Genomic DNA, 19,711 nt, shown 5'->3' with positions numbered 1-19,711 from the left:
CTCACCTGTGTGTTGATAATAAGTGGTGTTCTTTTCCTAAGACTTGTCCAATAATTAATCGGGGAGGTGTATATATTTCTAGTGACTGTGTTTGAACTTGCTTGACATATTAGTGCCAGTGTATTTTTACAAGTGTGTTTTTAAATAAATAATAATGTACTTTTATACCAAAGCTATGGCCAGTGTTTGCTTGTGCTACTGTATTTTTGTACCTGATGTGTATACTCTATTTACTGCCTAACTCTTCTTGAGAGAAGTCTGACTGCCCAGCCACAGCTACCAGGTAAATCTGGGTGGTGCAGACTGCTACCAATTGGGTTTACTGCTAACACCTGTGGTCTTAAACTTTGTGCAGTGGTCCCTAAGGGAACTGCACAGGTTTCTGCCCAACACTCCAGGACTGAAATCTCTGCACTGGCTCCCAGTGGCTGCAAGGACCAAGTTCAAAACCCTCTGCATCGTTCACAAGGCCTTCTGGGGCCTCAATACCTTCAACTCTCTCTTCCTAAATATCTTCCTTATCGAGCTCTTCGCTCATCCGCCTCCAACTCCCTCAGGGTCAGTCGCTTCTCCAAGCAACAAATTGGTAGTTGATCTCTCTCTTCGGCTGGGTCCTCCTTCTGGAACAGCCTCCCTGCCTTCCTTAAACTTAAGGACAACCATCTCCGGTTCCGGAAGCACCTCGAAATCTTTCTCTTTGCTTCTGCCTTTTCTCCTCCTCTCCTCTGCTGACCTGGCTGTAACCGGAACTGCACTGGCTACCTGGACACTCTCTGATCTTGGGCCCAGGTCCCTCCCCCGCCAGCGTCACACACCTGCATTGCCCACCTGGCAACCCCCGCACTTGGGGACTGTTTCTGTATCCAAACAGCCCCCCTACCAGCCCTTGGCACCTGATGCCTGCACTTACCCATGCACTTGCCACTTGCTGGCCGTTTATTTATTTACTTATTGTTATCATCTTTCCCATGTACTGCACTGTCCCTGCCCACTTCCCACGCACTCGGGTTTCCTTTGTGGAATGGGCTGCTCTTTTTTTCTTTTGTTGGTGCAAGTGATATGTGGTTGCACATTTCATTTCCTGAGTCAAATTTGAGAAACTGGCCCATTGAGTCTTTTTTTTTTTAGAATGTTCTTTTTTTTATTGTTGTTTTTGCAAAAACTGCCATTTTCCCAGGTGTTTTTGCAAAAACAGCAGTTTTTGCACTTTTCTTAAACTGATGTTTTCACAGCATTTTGCCAGATCGCAAAATCACTATAATCGTGAGGGTCTTAAAATTTGAGTCTTGATTACTTGCAAAACCATCTAGTTTCTTTAAACTGATTTAGTACAGTTATGAAGGTCCCAAAAATTCTCTTTGGTGGCACAATGTTCTCAGCTAAATTTGAAATTATAAAGTTATGATGGGGGGTGTTGGGGGGAATTCTCAAAAATGTGCTAATTCCCTTCACCTTAGAGACCCCCAGCAACTTTGCTGGATTTTGAGGACTTGATTTTTTTACCTGGAGAGAATGTGACCATTTTTTCCCCACTCTCTCATGTATTTTGATGTGTGTTTTACTCTTGTGTTCTTTGATTATGGAGTTTTAGACAACTCCATAGGCATCATCTGTTCGTGTGTGTCACACAGCACCCCCTCGGCAGTGACACAGGGAAGCTTTCATGCTTTCCAAAGTTTTAAATACTTTCTCTGGGATAAACTGCTGTTTCCCAGAGAAAGTAAAGTGAAATTGACTTTATTAGTCTTTTCAAATTCCTAGACCCAGCACACCCTACCTTACAATAGAGTGATGGAGGGGTTACCTAGTATCCCCTGTGTCTTGAAACTCATGCAGTAGTCAAATGCTACCCTTTCCTCTCGAAATGGCTGGTGGCAGTGGTTCTACAACAAACTACCATGATTTTTCCGGATCGCGAACACCGGTAGCGTTAAGTCGCGGGAGCCATATTTTTCAAGATGCTGTCTGAGCCCGCTTTGTTTAAACAGGTCCCGGTCTCCTTTTTTTGCCATTTCTTTTTGGAAAGGTCCTTCTAGAGCTTTGCTCTGCACACCAAACCAGGTTTGCATTGTTTGCTTCAGCACCTTTGGCGGGCTTCAGGACTGAAGACCGCCTCTGGCTCCTGAGTGTCTGGGGTGGGCAGGAAGAGAGGGAGGTGCCCGAAACTCCATGTGCTTAGTCTCCTAGGAGACTCAAATGCACTCTGGTGTGATTGGCTGGTTGATTGTCCGGCAAGGACAGCCACCATGCTGGGTGAGTGGCATCTAGGCTGGAATGAATGGAAGGAAACTGGATAAAAGGCGAGTCTCTTGGATTCAAAGGCAGAGTCGACCACTGGAACGAAATAACCGAAGAGGAGCTTGAAGAGGATGGCTGCTGCAACTCCTGGACCATTGGTTTGCCCAGTGAAGCCCTGCTGCAGGTCCGAATCGCCAAGTTCATCTCGACAGAGAAGCCCTGCAAGGATGACTTCTGCCTTTTGAGTTGGTGGGACCAATCAACTTGTAAGCCACCAGAATACTGCAGGAGTGCTGCAGGAAACCGAATAGCCAGGGCGAGGGACACCAGTTTGTGTGCTTGTCTACAGCTACTGGAATTGAAGATTTGCCAAGTGGAAGCTTTGACCAGTCCCAGTGCAGTGCAGGAGTCCCCCGACGTCCTCCCTCTTGTCCCCATGACTGAGGCTCAGGAACAGCGAGATCTGCAGGAACTGCCAGGAACAGAAGTCTTCAGCTGCATCTTTTTCTTCATTGTAAGGTACTGTGAAAACCCGAACGAGAGAACTTTCCTCTCACTGTGAAAGTGCTTGGAACTTTGGCAACTTGCAGGTCTAGTCAGCTTGTGACCCAACATATGAATCTTTCTTTTACGAAGTACTTCTGAGAACTATGGCAAAGACTTTTACGTTTAACTACCAGAACTGCTTTATCCTATACAAGACTTTAGCCCATTGACCTTGGCCTAACCTATTGCACTGAATCAGTTCCTCTGGCGAACTCAAACTATTTGCACTGTCTAAAGAGTAACTATCTTCTTTTTGTTAACCTATGCCTTTTTGCTCCTACTTCAAAGTAGTTTAAATGATTCAGAAACGCACAGTGTAAAGTACTGTAGTATATTTTTGTGTGATATAGATTGCCTCCTTCTAGTGAATGTTTTATAACTGACTGTTGAATGAATTAATAAGTGTTTAACCAAGAAACCTTGAGTGTAAGAGTTTATTTGAATACTTGTGATTGTAGACCTCTGTGTAACATCCTTACAGCTCGCATTCCCTCTTGAGATAAGCCTGGCTGCTCAGCTCCGCTACCAAAAACTGTGTAATACAGACTTTTACCAAAGGTTGGTTTTGCTTGCACCTGTAGTCCTAGTTGTTTGTAGTGGTCCCAAAGGGTACTGCATACAAACTCTGCTTAGCAGGGAACCTGATGGGCGGGGCGGTGGAACAAGTTGGTCGTGCACTAGAACATCGCTTTTCATGTGTTGCAAGTCCAACAGTTTCCTATTGCAATTTTGCTGTCCTCTTGAAAGAAGACTTGGGGTCTGATTTACAAAGCTTTTTCAATGGGATGTTTCGATAGAAAAGCACTTCTGTTTTACTCATATACAATGTTATACTTGTCTAATTTTTGTTGGTCTAAACCTTGTTTTACCTGTGAAGTGATGAGCATAATAATTGCTTCACTTAGCAAATAACTCTGCTTAACCCCTACCTTAAATGTTCAGCATGTATTCTTACCAGCCGTTCGAACTTGCAGAAACTAAGCCTTAAACAGAATTTTAAAGGCGCTAACCTTTTCTTGTACGTTTTCCATTGTCATATGCTGCTCCTGTGCATGATGCCACTGTTGGTAGAAAAGTAAATATCTACTATTGGACGCCTTCAAAGGATTTGTCAAAAGGTCAGTGACTCTATCATTTAACATGAACAGTTTTCTTCAATTACAGGATTCTTTCATAGAGATTTGAAACCCGAAAACCTTCTTTGCATGGGACCAGAACTTGTGAAAATAGCAGATTTCGGACTTGCACGTGAAACAAGATCTAGACCCCCTTACACCGATTATGTGTCCACACGATGGTGAGAATGATTTCTTCAGGTTAAACATTATGATGGCCACTATGTTTTTCTTTATATATTTGTCTTTTTTTAATACATTTTTTTCGATTCAACAGAGTTAACATAAATGGGCTTATTTAATGCAATCCTAGTCTCTATCCCCTTTGCGCTATCCGTGAAGTGGTTGGGACTGAGGGATGTTGCACAATAGTATTTCAATAAAAAAAAAAAAAATTAAAAAAAAACTGCAGGGACACACTTCAACCCCCAAAGGCAAATTCTATTTGCCCACTGTTAAGAAATACTTTGTTGCTTTCCCTCCTTAGACGTCAATGGGACGCCTTACTGTTTGCTATTGTTAAACCTTTACTGACTTTTGGAGGTTTGTGAAGTTCTATTGCTCCACTTAACTTTTTTTAAACTCATCTGTTTTGGGGGCACTGATCAGTCTTTATGGCTATTCTCCATAGAAAAGTTATTTTTTTTTCCTGCACAAATCACCTTCTGTGAAGTGCGGTAGGGACACTGTGTCCCTGTAATGTTGTTTTGAGCAACTTTGTGTTTTTTTTGTATGATGTATACAGGTGTACAAGTTACCTCTGTACCCGCGTACCCTGGGCATTCCTTGAAAGGACCAAGCACAAAGAATGTCCCCCAACTGATTCCAGAACACCAGCAGTGGTCTCTGGAGAAATTAGTGAGGGGGTACGTTTACACACCTGTTTCTACCCCTCCCAACCCCATCCTCCATAGGCTTACATGGGTGTAAAGTCCTGTCCCTAGGCAGGAGAGGATCTTTTAAAGACTTCCCTCTTGTTTTTATTGAACTTTGAAACGCTTACAACTACTTGTTGGCTTAAGCTACACTTGTGCAATCTTCCTAAAGAGACTCCTAGCCTCCGGAAAATACTTTAATTGGGACCTGTGACTCTAAGGGCACTAGCCCTTCTTTTTTAGCCAGGGAAGGACCTTTGTAAGGTTGCAACCTTAATTATAAGATTTTGCACAGTGTTTGCTAACTTCTTTATTCTCAACCTACTAGTTCTCAGTCTTTCTTACTTAACTGGTTCTATTTGTTTTTTTATTCACTCGCTTTGCTACACTTACAGTACCTTGAAAAGTAATTCTAACTGTATTTATAAGTGAAGTGTTAATGCTCTTTGGACACTCCTCCAAGGTGAATGTGTAGATATTAGTAGTGAATGTTTTAGTGTGTTACTTACCTGTGGTTTTTCAGTCATAAGAGTGCTCTAAATAAATAACTTTATTTGTATGCATTCTGCCTAACTTGCTTTATTTAGAGTGTTATGTGTGTGCTTAACGGAACCAGTCATCACTTGTGTGCCCTCCTAACTCTAAGCCTGCTGTTCAGTCACTCTACCACTGATTGTGTGGTAAAAGACTTTAGTGTGAAACTAGATGCACCTTTAGGTTGGCCCCTCAGAACCCCTCCTCAGTAGATTCTGATAAACACTGAACAAATCGATTGATTGAGCAGGTTCTAGTTTGTTTTTTGACAAGAAAGGGAGATATTTCAAGTTCGGGGAGGTAGGCAATTTGCTTCAGTTAAGGCCTCTTCAGTTGTTGCCTCGCAAGTTCTCTTAAACCTGCTGTGGCAGGGATCAAAATTTCAATTTACAAGTTACTAGTTAAGCACTCGCCCCCTCTGTGCTTCATATACAAACAGCACACCGGGTCTTGTTGACTAATAAATGATCACCCGCCAATGACTAGCATTGAGTGCACATTTTGAGTCCTGCTGATGGGATTTTTTTTATTTTCTTAGGGAAAAGTTAGTCCCTTCGATCATTCTTGGTGATTGTTAGAAAATATTTTCTTTACTGTTTTCCTCACATAGACTTCTATGGGACACCGTTTCTTTTTGCTTTATTTTGACTGCTGACCTAACCTTCTTTTTTTTCAGGGTTCAAAATTGCTGGAGCCATTTTAGCTCCTGGATAGGGCCTAGACGAGCATGGTTAGTGTTAGGTAATTAGTGCAGTCCAACTGGTATGGGACTACACAAGACTTCTCTCTCGGTATTAAGTAACCCACCTTTTAATATAGGCCTGTATTACACCAGTTGGTAGTGTTACTGAGCAACCAGGCTTGTCTTAAGAGGGGTAATGTGAGCTGTAGAGCTGTGCAATGAAATCAGTAAATACAAGTAGCCAATTAAACACTTGCACACTTTTAAAAAGTGAACAATAAAGCAGGGGAGTAATTCATTTATATGTTACAGCACCCGGAGGTGACATCATTTGAGGTCAGTAAAGCATGGATATAGTATCACCTTTGCAATATTTAGTTTTTCAGGAAGGAAAGGTTAGGGTTAGATAAGAACAGACTGATAGGTTATAAGAACAGTTAGATTCTTCCAAAGGGATGCAGGCAGTCTATTATCCCAGCATTAAAGTGTTCAACATTAAAACCTGTAAGGGAACAAGCCCAGCCAAAGCAAATAGGTTCAGAAGGAGCATTTTGGGATCCAGGACAGCCAAAGTCAATGGACAAAGTCAAAGTTCTGATGCTCTTCTTCTTAAAACATTTTTCTTAAATAGTCGGTGTTCAAAAAAGAAATCACGGCAACCCAAGAGGAGTCACCTTTTAGAAAGCACAAGCTGTAAGGCCAATGCATGTAAGTTGAGGTCAACTTAGTGTTGGGTTAAATCGCACTCACAAAGATGCAAAGCAACCCAAATGGCAAAAGGATTAAATACCCCGAGCCCCACAGTACCCTTGAAATGAAGAAAGTGTTCCAGCTGGTTGCCTTCACGATGCAATGCAGTAGTCCCTTGTTCCTGGTCCTTGGTCATGGTGATGAAAGGGAGGACGTCTGGCGGGCTCCTGCGGCAGCACTCGAGAGAGGGACTTGGCAACAATGGAGTTCCGTCGATTCAGCGGCTCTTTGTGGTTTTGGCACCTTTTTTCTCAGCACCAAAGAAGAACAAAAAGCTCTGGTTAGGATTTCCTTGATCCCTCGGTCCTGGACGTGGACGTGGGATTCTTGCTTCTGTGGGTCCTCTGGATGCCTACGAAAATATGTCCGGATTCGAACTTCGGAAGACAATGCACTCACAAGTGGTTGAGCTACCCTGGGTATTAGGCTTCTGCAATTTTGGAAAGGTGCATCAAGTCGGGGGTTGCGCCAAAATAGCTTGTCTCGAGGAAGTCTTCCTTTTTGGGTCTTCCCAATCGATTTGAAAATGGGGTCAGCACAGCTTCAAGGCTTCACTGGGCACTTCACGTTCCAGGAGTGTGCTGCTGGCATCTTCTCTCATCTTCTGCTTCGGATGTTGTCCTCCAGTGGCCGACTTTGCTCTTGGTCCCAAAAACCTTGCTTTTTATGCAAGTTCCCATTCATTCACAGCCCCAGGCTGTTTATCACACAGCTGGGAGGCTGTTCTCTAGGACAGCCAGCCGGCCAATTGAAACAGGTTTCACTCAGGAACACCTAGAGACAAAGGACCGTGAAGTTTCGGGACCCTCCCTCACTTCCTGCCTTTCCAGACACACTGGAGCCTGGGCGGGCTTCAGGGCTGAAACCCGCCAAAGGCAAACTACACAAAGGACTCAAACCTGATGCAAACAGAGTAAAAGCTAACTAACAAAAAAAGGCGAAAAAAGACCAGGGCCATTTTGAGAAAATGGTCACCCTTGGGTGCAGTACTGCAGCTGGGATATCAGCCTGCAGATGCATGTCACTAGGTAGAAAAAAGAAACCACTGCCAACAGCCATTCAAGTGAGTTGGTGAAACAAAATGTTACATGACGAATGAGTTAAAGGAATTATTAGATAACCCCCAGCACTCCACATAGGGTGGTGTGTAATCGACCCATAAAGTAAAGGTAAGTAAGACAGGGGTCATCTTACTATTCTTGGGAACAGTATTTCACCCAAGTAAATGTAGTTGAACATTAGGCGAAGTCCAAGGGACTTCTCAGTAGCACTGCACAAAAGGTGCTGTGTGTCACAATGCAAAAGTAGATGCCTATTGAGTTTACCAGACTCCATACATCAGTAAGGAACATCGAATATCATAGTCAGAAAAAAACATGAGTGAGTGAGAAAGAGGTCCCACTCACTCATGAGTAAACATTAAAAAACCCTGAGTCCAGCAAAAGAGCTGGGGGCCTCTAAGGTTAAATGGAATTGCAAAGAAATGAACATTCTCCCTAACAGTTAGCTTGACACAAACCGCTACCAGGAGCAACATTGGGCTCCCAAGCCATCTGGTGACCTAGAAGTATACCTATCTTACAATAACCATTTGTCTGGGAATTTGCATAAAAGTTGGAATAATAAACCTCTAGAAGACATGTCAAATATGAATGGTCTTTTGTAATGTACAGCGTTATAGATGCATCTCATTTTGTAGTTAGATTTGTTGCATACTGTGTATTAGTGCCTCATTCTGCCATAGCAGCAGAGACAAAAAGTGAGTATGGTCTCCTCACAGAAAGGGGTGAACGCAGGGATAAAAATGTTGTGGCATTAAAGAGACAGTAAAGGGTTTATTTATTTAAATGTATAAAGTGCACAAACGACCCTTGTGCATCGTGGCGCTGTTACAGTAAGCTTACTTAGTTGCGAGATGGGTACAGGGTAATGACAATGCAGAACAATAAAGACAACAGGAAAAAATTAACAGGTTCCTTGGTTAAGTGGAACAAGATCACATGATGGGTCTGTGGTTACAGTGGAGCCGAGTAAGCTGCAGAGGCAGTTGTAAGCAATTAACTGTTTAACATTACAGAGGAGCGACGGGAGGTCTGGGAGCATAATTAGTTGAATAGTTTAGTTTTAAGCGCTTTACAGAAGGCTATGTATGAGGTTTCATTTGTGGGTGCTGTGGGCAGGGCATTCCAATTTTTGGGTGCTAGGTGTTGGAAGCTGGATCCTCCTGCTTTAGCTCTTTTGAAGGAGGGGACGTAGATCTGGTTGGAATGGTGCGATCTAATGGGTCTGGCAGATGTGATGAGGGTAACTTTTTCAGCTAGATCGGGGTGGCAGTGCGGGAGAAGCACTTGGGTGTGTGATGCCCATGGTTTTGAATAGAATGCGCTCTTTGACTGGCAGCCGATGCACATCTCTTCTTACCCGAGAGATGTTTCCTTTTGGGGATGCTCAAGGCGGCTCTTAGGGAGTGGCTTTGCGTATCTTGTGACGTATTTGAGGTTTTTGGAGGAAGTCCCCAGGAGAAGGGCATTACAGTAGTCGAGTTTGCCACTGACTGTAGCCCTGGCTATAGCGAGGCAGTTTTTGGTTCACTGGTATGGTTTGACCGCATTGATGATTTTTGTTGCGAGTGCTGCCGAGGATGCAGCGGCACTGACTTGGCGCGTCATGGACAAGGAGTCCAGGAAACGCCTAGTGTTTTGACTGCTAGTGATAGGCGTATTGTCAATATTGAAGGTCTTGTATTGGGTGTCGAGTTGGAGTGTGTATTTGGTGCCTACCAAGGGGATCTGTTTTTTCTTCATTGAGACATAGACCATTTGCTGCCATCCACGTCTGGATGGCTGCATAAATGCTGGCTAGGGCATCTGAGCCCTGTTCATAGGAGTTGGTTAGAGGGAGTAGGATTCAGGTGTTGTCTGCATAGTTTGTATAGGATATGCCGCGATCGTCCAAGTCATTGAGGAGCGGTAGGGTAAAACAGTGTATGGTGGTGGGTGCTGTGCTTGCAGTATCCGGGAAGACCCTCATAAGTCTCCCTTTAAGGAAAGACGTAATCCATGCTGTGGCTTCAGCAGAGAAGTGGGCAGCATTATTGAGTTGTTTACGTAGGGTATAATGGTTGACGAGTCAAACGCCACCGATAGATCTAGCAGGAGGAGAAGAGCTGGCTTGCCTTTTGTCCATAATGTCGCTGAATTGGATCTTGAGATCAAGTAGGGCAGATTCTGTCCCATGGCCAGGGCGGAAGCCTGATTGCCTCTTGCCCAGTATGCTGTTTGCTTCCAAAAACTGCTGTATTTGAGTATAAGCAACTTTATCCAAAATTGTCAGCAAGAATGGGACCGTGGTGATAGGTCTGTAGTTGTTGGCTATCTCAGGCTCTAGTGTAGGTTTTTTTTTTATTTTCTTTTTTGAAGTGGGCGATCCCATGCCTCTTTTAGGCATGCAGGGCCAGTGTTCGAATTGAAGGCGGCATTAATCAAAGTTGTCAGGAATGGGGCCAAGGTGTCCGCACATTCTTTGACAAGCTTGCCTTGGCAAGCATCACCTTTACAATTGTACGGTTTGATTTTTCCGGATGATGTCCAATACTTCGGTTTTAGTTACTGCCTTAAAAGAGAAAAGAGTTTTCTCTTTTGTGTCCATGCTAGTTATATAGGAAGCATGCAGGCTGTATTTGGAGAGGTCCTTGTGGTGATCATTGATCTTCTGTAGGAGTTTGATTTTATTAATCATGGCTGTTTGTACACTGGTGCACCAGGATTCGTCTTTGGTGACTTCCTGAGTGTTGGTGACCGGTGTGGACAATTCTTTAAAGATGGCAAACCGCTCTCTTGATTCTGAGGTAGTGTTAGTGATCCTATCATTGTAAGATGAGGATTTAGCTAGGACTATAGCTTTTTTTTATTGTGTTGGAGTTCTATAGGCGGTTAGTGTGCAGTCCTGTGGGGATCCTTGCCATTTGTTCAGGGCTTTGCGCTTGAGGGCACGTAGTTCTTTCATTTCGGTGGAGAACCATGAATTAGAGTGTTTCTTGTTTTTTCCTTTTGTGTTCTCTAGCGGTGCAAGGGTGTCAACTGCTGTTTTGAACGTGGTGTTGTAGATTTCAGACAGTACAGAAGGGTCTGCGGGAAATGGGTGCTTGAGCGCTGGAATATCTAAGGTAAGTATGGATCCTATCTTTGGTAAGGTTTCGTGAACATCTGGCTGGAGCAGGTGGGACAGGCAAGGCTGTATTAGGTTTGTTGGTGTTGATCGGGATGAGGAAGTGGATAAGGTGGTGGTCAGTCCATGGGTTACGTGTATTGGAACTGACGTCCACACCGCAGTTATGGTCTACTACCCAATCTAGGGTGCGCCCTTTGCAGTGGGTGGGATTGAGGATTTATTGCTGGAAGCCAAGTTCCTGTAGAGCTTTAGATAGAGCCTTTGATTGTTTATCTTTCTGATCATTGAAGTCCAGATTGAAATTCCCCAGAGGAATGAATTTTGGGGGTGGTTTTCAAGTTTTCACCAAGGAGATGGATTAAGTTTTCGTGGAAGTTAGCCTAACGCACACCAGGACCACTAGCTATGTGAATAGCAATGGTAGTGTTGGGAGAGATAGAGATCTTAACTGCCAGGGAGTTGACGTTCTCTCTGAGGTGTGAAGGGGTTTGTCTTACTGCTAGAGTCTCTTTTAATTATGACGGCTACTCCCCCACCTTTGCGTTTGTATATCTAGATAGTCATAGTGATCTTTGTAGCTTCACGCAAGGCATGTGTCGTGACCTTTTTGTAGCTGCGTGCGGGGCAGGAGTCATAGGCACTTGATGGTGTAATCGTTGTAGGCTCGTTATGGGATATTTTACTTCTGAGGCATGACGGAGCGCTGACCTAGGAGTTTGTTTCTGGTGCAGATCGATCTGGGACGCTTAAGGAGATGGATAGGTTTGGTGCGGCTGCCAAGCCTGTTGAGCCTATTAGTTGTAGCTGAGGAGTTATAGTAACGCATGGTGGATCCAGGGTGTGTGGCATTTGAGTAAGGTGGTTTGAAAAAGAAAGATGGTAGGAAGTGGGTGGGGGGGCATGTCCTCTGATTTGGGTGGTACTTGAACAGCCATGCTAGGATTCATGGAGAGAGGTTTGCAGTGGATTTAGGTAGGTAGCTGCTGTGCTAGTGCCTGAGACGTATGACACAGCACAGGCAAGTAGGAGGCTGTAGTATTAGTCTGTTGTTGTGGTGGAGCTATGCAGTAAAGATAGGTAAAGACTAAATGAGAGGTAGCAGCAAGAATGAAGAACAGACGGAACATAAAAGTAAATGAAATAAAGGGGAAAACAATTTAAAGAGAACATAAAAAGGGAAGACTGGCAAGTCAACATAGCAAGAGGCAGGATTCAACAGTAACAGTCAGCAATAGAGTGCAAGACATACCAGCACAGCAATAGAAAGAGGGCTTCATGGAACGTGTGTTGGGCAAGATTGTATGGAGTACCCAAAGGGTGCACTACAAGACCTCTGACCTCCTGGCAGTAGTAACCCAACCTTTGGTGTAAGTCTGTACTACACAGGTTGCTAGTGTGGACGAGTAGCCAGGCTCATCTCAAGAGGGGTCAATGTGAGCTGTAGGGGGGGTTGCACGTAGGTTCACACTGACAAGTATCCAAGCAAACACTTACACACAGGTTTTCTTGTTAAAACAATTATTAATTTACCAGTCAGTTAATGTAAGCCTTCTTCAGAAGGGAGCACTGCAAAACACCACACAAATATACTTCAAAATTACACAATCTCTTAGTTCAGAATCAGTAAATACCCTTTTGGGATGACATGCAGCAGAGACCTACACCCACCGGTGACTTCAATTGCTAGGGTGCTGTTGACATTAATGTATTACTGTTGGAATTCAGAATTAGTTGAGAGCAAGTCAAAGGGAAAGATTATTGGAGCAAGCAAGATACCACAAATATTTCTTAAGCAGCAAATACTTTCAAATTCCCCAATAATAGTCATTCAGTTAAAACAGGCTATGCCAAAGTCAATAGGCAAGAGTCTAGATAGGCTGAAGCACTTCTTTGAAGGCGAGTGTTGAGCAAAGTTTGAATGTAGTACCCTCTGGGAACTCTACAAACAACTATGACTGCAGGTATAGGCAACCCAACCTTTGGTATAAGCGTGTACTACACAGTTTTGGTAGCGTGTTGAGCCGCCAGGCTTATCTCAACAGGGGAAATGTGAGCTGTAGTGGAGTTACACAAAGATTCACAATTGGAGGTATTCAAATAAACTCTTACACTCAAGGTTGCTTGCATAAACAATCATTTATTTATCAGTCGGTTATAAAGCCTTCTTCAGAAGGGAGCAATAGATTTGACTAGTAACACACAAATATACTTCAGTACTGTACACTCTGAGTTTCTGGATCAGACAAGGCCCTTTTGGGATGGCCCACAGACACAACCTACACCCACAGGTGACTTCAGTAAAAAGGGTGCTGGGGACATTAATACCTTACTGTTGGCATACTGAATACACTCAATAATTTGTAAAAAGCAAAGGTTATTAGAACACAAGAAATACACATTTTCTTAAGCAGGGCAAATACTTTCAGATGGCAAGAGTAGAGTCATTCAATTCAATAGGCTAAGCCAAAGTCAATAGGCATAATTATTTGTATAGGATGCAGCACTTCAGGTAAATAAATGGAAAAGTCTTTGCACAAGTTCTTAGGAGTCTTTGATAAAAAGAAGAACCAAATGTAGGGCCACAAGCTGATTTGACTTGTGAGTTGCAGAAGTTACAAGCACTTCCACAGTAAGAGGTAAGTTCTCTTAGGCTAGTTTTACAGTACCTTAGTAAAGAAGAAAAGGATGCAGCTGAAGACTTCTGTTCCTGTACAGCTCTGCAGATTTCACTGTTCCTGGGCCTCAGTCATGGGGACAAGAGGGAGGACGTCGAGGGACTCCTGCACTGTATTGGCACAGTCAAAGCTGGCAACTAGCAAACTTTACTTTCAGTGGCTGTTTCGCATTTCAGCTCCTTGCGTTACAGCAAATAGCAATAAGCACGGTTTCTGGCTGTCAAGGTGGACTTTCCTCACATCTGAGGTTCCGCACTACACTGAGGGGGTCAGGCTTGGTTAGTCCTGCTTTGTGGGAGTCCAAAGGATCTTCCAAAAAGCTTTCGGCCAGTTTACAAGCAATGCACACAATCTGGTGTCCCTCTCCTTGGCTGTACGGTTTCCTACTGCACTCTGAGGAAATGCAACCAGCTCAGATATGGGTGTCCCGGTGGCTTACTTGGGAGTTGATTGGTCCCACCAACTCAAAGGGAGAAGTCGTCCTTGCAGGGCTTCTCTGTCGATGCGAACTTGGCAGTTCGGACCTGCAGCAGGGCTTCACCGGGCAAACCAACGGTCCATGAGTTGCCTCAGCCATCCTCTTCAATCTCTTCTTTGGTTCCTTCGTCCAGTGGTCGACTCTGCCTTCCAAGCCAAGAGACTCCTTTTTTCAGTTTTCTCCCATTCATTCCAGCCTAGCTGCCACTCACCCAGCAGGGTGGCTGTCCTTGCCGGACAGTAAACTAGCCAATCACCACATAGTGCATTTGGGTCTCCTAGGAGACTAAGCACAGGGAGCTTCAGGCACCTCCCTCACTTCCTACCTACCCCAGACACTGTGGAGCCCGAGGCGGGTTTCACTCCTGAAGCCCGCCAAAGGCGAATGAACAAAGAGACCAAACCTGGTTTGGCGCGCAGAGAGAAACTCGAAGGACCTTTCAATAAAGAAATGGCGAAAAAAGATGACCGGGGACCATTTTGACATGGAGGCTCAGCGCCATTTTGAAAAACATGGCTCCCGTGATTTAACATTACCGGAGCTGTGAACAGTTCGAGGTCAGGATAAATCATGGTAGTTCATTGCAAAACCACTGCCACCAGCCATTCTTAGAGAAAAGGGTAACCTGTAAATGCTACATAAGTAACTAAACGCAGGGGATACTAAGTAACCCCTCCAGCACAGTTTTTCAGGACTAAGTGAAGTCAATTTCACTCACTGTTCTGGGAAATGGTAGTTGATCCCAGAGAAGGTATTTAAACCTTGGGGAATCTGAAAGACTTCCCTGTGTCACTGCACTGAAGGTGCTTTGTGACACAATTGTAAAAGATGATGCCTATGGAGTTGGTTAGACTCCATAACCAAAAAGAGAGACAGCGTATAAACTCACATTAAAACACATGAGTGGGGAAAAGGGTCTCGCGCTCTCCAGATAAAAAGAAATAATCAAGTCCTCAAAATCCAGCAAAGTTGCTGGGGTTCTCAAAGGTAGAGGGAATTAGCACATTTTTGAGAATTCTTCCTAGCAGTGAGTAGAAAAGTCTTTGCACAATGTTTCAGAAGTCTTTTTGAAGAAACGGATGAATCCATGTAGGGCCACAAGCGGTTAGACTTGTGAGTGGTAGAAGATGCAAGCAACTCTACAGCAAGAGGTAAATTCTCTTAGACTTTGTACAGTACCTTTAGGTTGAAGAAAAGATGCAGCAGATGACTCCTGTTCCTGTGCAGCTCTGCAGATCTCACTGTTCCTGGGCCTCAGTCATGGGGACAAGAGGGTGGACGTCGGGGGACTCCTGCACTGGGATGGTCAAAACTCGCAACCGGCAAACTTCACTTTCAGTGGCTGTTCAATGTTTCGGCTCCTCGTGTCTACCACAAATAGCAACACCGTGATTCCTGGCCGTCGAGATGAACTTTCCTTGCTTCTGGGGTCCGGCACTCTGTTGAGGGGGCTCAGGCTCAGTCATTCCTGCTTCCTGGGAGTCCGAAGGATCTTCCTGGAGCTCTTGGCTAACTTAAAAGCAACACATACAAACTGTTGTTCCTCTTCCTGGCTCTATGGTTTCCAGCAGCAACTCTGTGGAAATTCAACCAGCTCCGCGATGGATGTCCAGGTGGCTTACTTGGGAGTTGATTGGTCCCACTAACTCAAGGGGAGAAGTCGTCCTTGCAGGGGCTTCTTTGTCTGTGTGAACTTGGCATTTTGGCACTCCAGCAGGGATTCACCGGGCAAACCAATGGTCCAAGAGTTGCAGCAGGTATCTTCTTCAAGTTCCTCTTTGGTTCCTTCGTCTAGTTGTCGACTCTGCCTCCAAGCCAAAAGAGTCACCTTTTATACAGTTCTCTCCCTTTCATTCCAGCCTAGCTGTCACTCACCCAGCAGGGTGGCTGTCCTTGCTGCATAGTCAGCCATCTAATTATCACAGAGTGCATATGGGTCTCCTAGGAGACTAAGCACAGGGAGTTTGGGGCACTTCCCTCACGTCCTGCTTACCCCAGACACCATGGAGCCAGAGGCGGGCTTCACTCGTGAATCCCGCCAAAGGCAAAACGAACGCAGAGTAAATCTCGAGGGACCTTTCCATAAAGAAATGGCGAAAAAGAAGACCAGACAATTTTGACGAAAATGGCACGCTTGGGTGCTTTACTGCAGCTGCGAACGCAGCACACGGTAAATGCACACCACGGTAGTAAAAACAAAACCACTGCCACCAGCCATTCAGTGGAGAAATGGTACCATCAAAATGTTACATGAGAAGCTAGACAAATGGATACTAGGCAACCTCTCCAGCACCCTATTGTAAGGTAGTGTGTGCTGGGTCTAGAAAGTTACAAATGTAAGTAAAATCAATTTCACTTTACTGCTCTGGTAAACAGTAGTTCATCCGAGAGAAGGTAGTTAAACCTGGGAAAATCTAAGATACTTCCTTGTGTCACTGCGCTAAAGGTGCTTTGTGACACAATGTAAATGATGATGCCTATGGAGTTTGTCAGACTCCATCCTCTACCAGAAGAAACACAGAGTACAAAAATCCTGTTAAAATACATGAGAGAGTGTGGAAAAAAAGCGTCTCGCTCTCTCCAGGTTAAAAAAAATCAAGTCCCCAAATCCAGCAAAGTTGCTGGGGGTCTCTAAGGTAGAGGGAATTGGCACATTTCTGAGAATTCTCCCTAAGAACGTGCATTTGCGGGTGCCTGCCACAGATTGGCAAAAATAAAGCTAGCTCAATCATGTTTCAAGTACTCCATTTATGAACCTGACCTTCAATAGCTCCTGGGTCATGATCCCCGCTTTTTGCAGGTAGGTACTTAAAGCCTTCTGCTGTACTTCCTTTGTGCACCTTTTTATGGGTAAACTGACCAGCCAAAAATACTCCGTATTGGGAGACCATGTCTCCCTTGGTAAATTTCACACATCACCTTAATGTGAAGTGCGGTTAGGATACTTTGTATTCTTTAGGTTTTTCATTTGTAAATTTGTGGTTACAAATGCATTGGGTTCAGAATGGGCTGGTGGCATTAGATAGTTTTCAAGCATGTTTTTGACTTTTTACTCGTTCACTTTTGCATTTCACTGCATAATGCCATAAAGAGTACCATATTCTATAAAATGGCAGAGCCATGAGATTGTAACCTTCATTTGGCCTTCCTGCCCTCTTGGATCCGGAATTGCCATATATGGAGAGCCCTTTCCCATGCAATGGCTCTTTCTTCCTGGGCAAACGTGATTGGACAGCCCCTGCCAGTTTGAATGGTGCAGATCCTTACCATTGTTAAACTGGGGTGGCGACCCAGTCCAAGTCCTGAATAAGAAGGAGGAATCCTGCAGCCATTTCACAGGTCTTCATTGGAGCCAAGACCCCTGCAAGGAACTGCAACCCGCTAAAGACCTGGGGCTGACTGTCACAGCTGACCTACATTGCCTCCAGCCAAGTCCTGGTGAACCCCTGCTCATTTGTCCCGATTTCAAGATGGCGCTTGTTGGTGCTTTGACCCCATAACCGGTGGGAACAGCCAGTCTTATTTCCTGCTTGAGGAAATGTGTTGCACTTAAATGGATTGTTGGGAGTAGGAAATGTCTGTCCCTTAACTGTATTCTGCGGGTAGGACATGTGTTGCACTTGGATGGATTGTTGGCAGTCGGAAATGTGTCGGAAAACGTATTGCACTTTGATGGATTGTTGCATGAGGAAATGTGTTGCATTAAATGGATTGTTGGGGTTAGAAGACGTATTGCACTTAGATGGATTGTTGGGGTTGGGAAATGTTTTCACACTTAGATGGACTTTTGGGATAGGAAATGTGTTGCACTCGTACGTTATTCAAAACAAAAGAGGTGATGACTAGAAGGTTTGGAATTAATCCTAAACTCTGGCATTGCTCAGGGCAACCGTCCAGACCAATGTTTTTTGGCCTGCCGATCCATTAAACAAGGGGAAAGACCATATGCAAATCGGGCTTAGTCCCACCCCAAAAGTGGCAGTCAAGCCTGAACTGCTAAGTCACATCCCTTCTGCTTGAGACGCCAAGCATCCCAGACATGTTTCAGCTTCATCGGGTGTCATTGGTGAGGAGTAGCTGGGCTCTCTAGGCCCAGAAGGCTTGGGACCCACGTCTGGGCATACCCGTCCCACATGGGGTGACTTGTGTAAAACAAAAGACGTGATGGCTGGAAGGGTTGGAATTAATCCTAACCCATTGCTCTCGGCAACCCTACATACAATAAATCTTCAGCCTGCCAAGCCATGACAGAAGGGGAAAGACCATATCCAAATCAAGCTTGGTCGCACCCCAAAAGAAGCAGTTCATCCAAAACTTCTACGTCACATCATAATTTAGCATGTCCATTATACGCAGAAGCTTATGATGATATCATGTCCTCGGCATTCAGATGATCATAGGGAGAACCAGCCAATGCGCCTTGAAGTTCTTTGGGGACAGACTGTTTATTTCACCTAGTAGAGGTATTGTTAAGGCTGGCACCTGTATTGCATTTATAAGAACTGTATTAGACGGATAGGAGGGTGGGCATTGTGTTGCATTTAGATGGCTCTGGGAGTGACTTTTGTGTTGCGCCTTATGTTAGACCGCTGTGAGGGGTCAGCAATGCAAGACAGACAACTGTTTGATGACTGTTCAAAACATGCAATTTTTATTATAAACCAAATAAAGTTAAAATGCTTTGCTATCCCTACTCTGCTGAAGATTTCCCTGCCTAACCAAAGCTAAAGGGAATTGCTCTAACACAGGATCTGTGGCCCTCACACTAAACAACAAATACACAAAGAAAATATATGGCAATTCAAATAACTTGAACAACATTCATAGTTTCTTGATAACCTCTCAGTAAGCTGAGTGGATTCCCTTCCCCACGATTAAAGTGAATTCTGCGTCAACATTCCACCAAATGGAGAAATAAGAAAATCCTTGTAAATAAGACATTTCTCGATGTTTCAATGTATAAGTAAAGTTTTGTTAACCAAAGTTCCAACAATGGCAAACCTTTTCTCCTTGGAGATAGATTGACCTTCCACTTCCTTAGAACAGCATCAATGGTAATCCCAGCCACAATGCTTTATCACCATTTAGAGTAATCTACGAAAACTTGCCACAGTTCATAAAAAATATAATTTGTTATCACAGTCAGTAAAACACAGTTCTTGGTTAACAGTTGGAATTTCTTTAGTTCCAGATTTGGAATTCACAATAGGTATATTTGTCAGGATGATTTCACAGTGCCGCTACTTCCACTTCAATAACTTAACTTCTACTCAAGTTTACTATGAGAACAGTCTCCTTTGCCTCATAGTACTCCACTTTGTATAGGCCACTGGAGTGTTGCATCTACGGATTACCAGATATACCACCACAGCTTCAGTAAATTAGTACTTCAAGACAGTTCTGACGAGAATCACTTCCAAGTACTTCAACACCTTCAAGTAGGCAAGGCACTCTTCATCTGACCATCTCTCTTCAAAAGGGGAAGCCTTGTTGCCCTTCTTGTCTGTCTGCCACAACAACAACCTAGGTTTGCTTTTATGACCCACTTCTCTCTTGCTTTCACAGTGTTTGGCAATATAGGTTGTGTCGACATTGAAATCAATTTTACAAGTAGTCAGTTTTCCTTTCCAACAACTTTTCCTTCACAT

The 19,711-nt window shown here is 44.2% G+C and overlaps 1 protein-coding gene across 3 annotated transcripts in view; it reads left to right on the top strand.

Moving 5' to 3' along the window:
• Positions 1 to 19,711, top strand: part of CILK1 (ciliogenesis associated kinase 1) — a 488,937-nt gene that overhangs the window by 116,349 nt on the left and 352,877 nt on the right. For all 3 annotated transcript variants that reach the window (XM_069606120.1, XM_069606118.1, XM_069606119.1), the window contains one exon: positions 3,949 to 4,081. In XM_069606120.1, coding sequence (XP_069462221.1) covers positions 3,949 to 4,081 — 133 coding nt within the window. The remainder of the gene's footprint in view (positions 1 to 3,948; positions 4,082 to 19,711) is intronic.

The sequence above is a fragment of the Ambystoma mexicanum genome, chromosome 4p (genome assembly GCF_040938575.1).
Source record: "Ambystoma mexicanum isolate Mex_15411 chromosome 4p, UKY_AmexF1_1, whole genome shotgun sequence".
NCBI classification, from domain to species: Eukaryota; Metazoa; Chordata; class Amphibia; order Caudata; family Ambystomatidae; genus Ambystoma; species Ambystoma mexicanum.
Note: the sequence above shows the minus strand (reverse complement) of the source record. Positions and strands in the feature narration are given on the sequence as shown.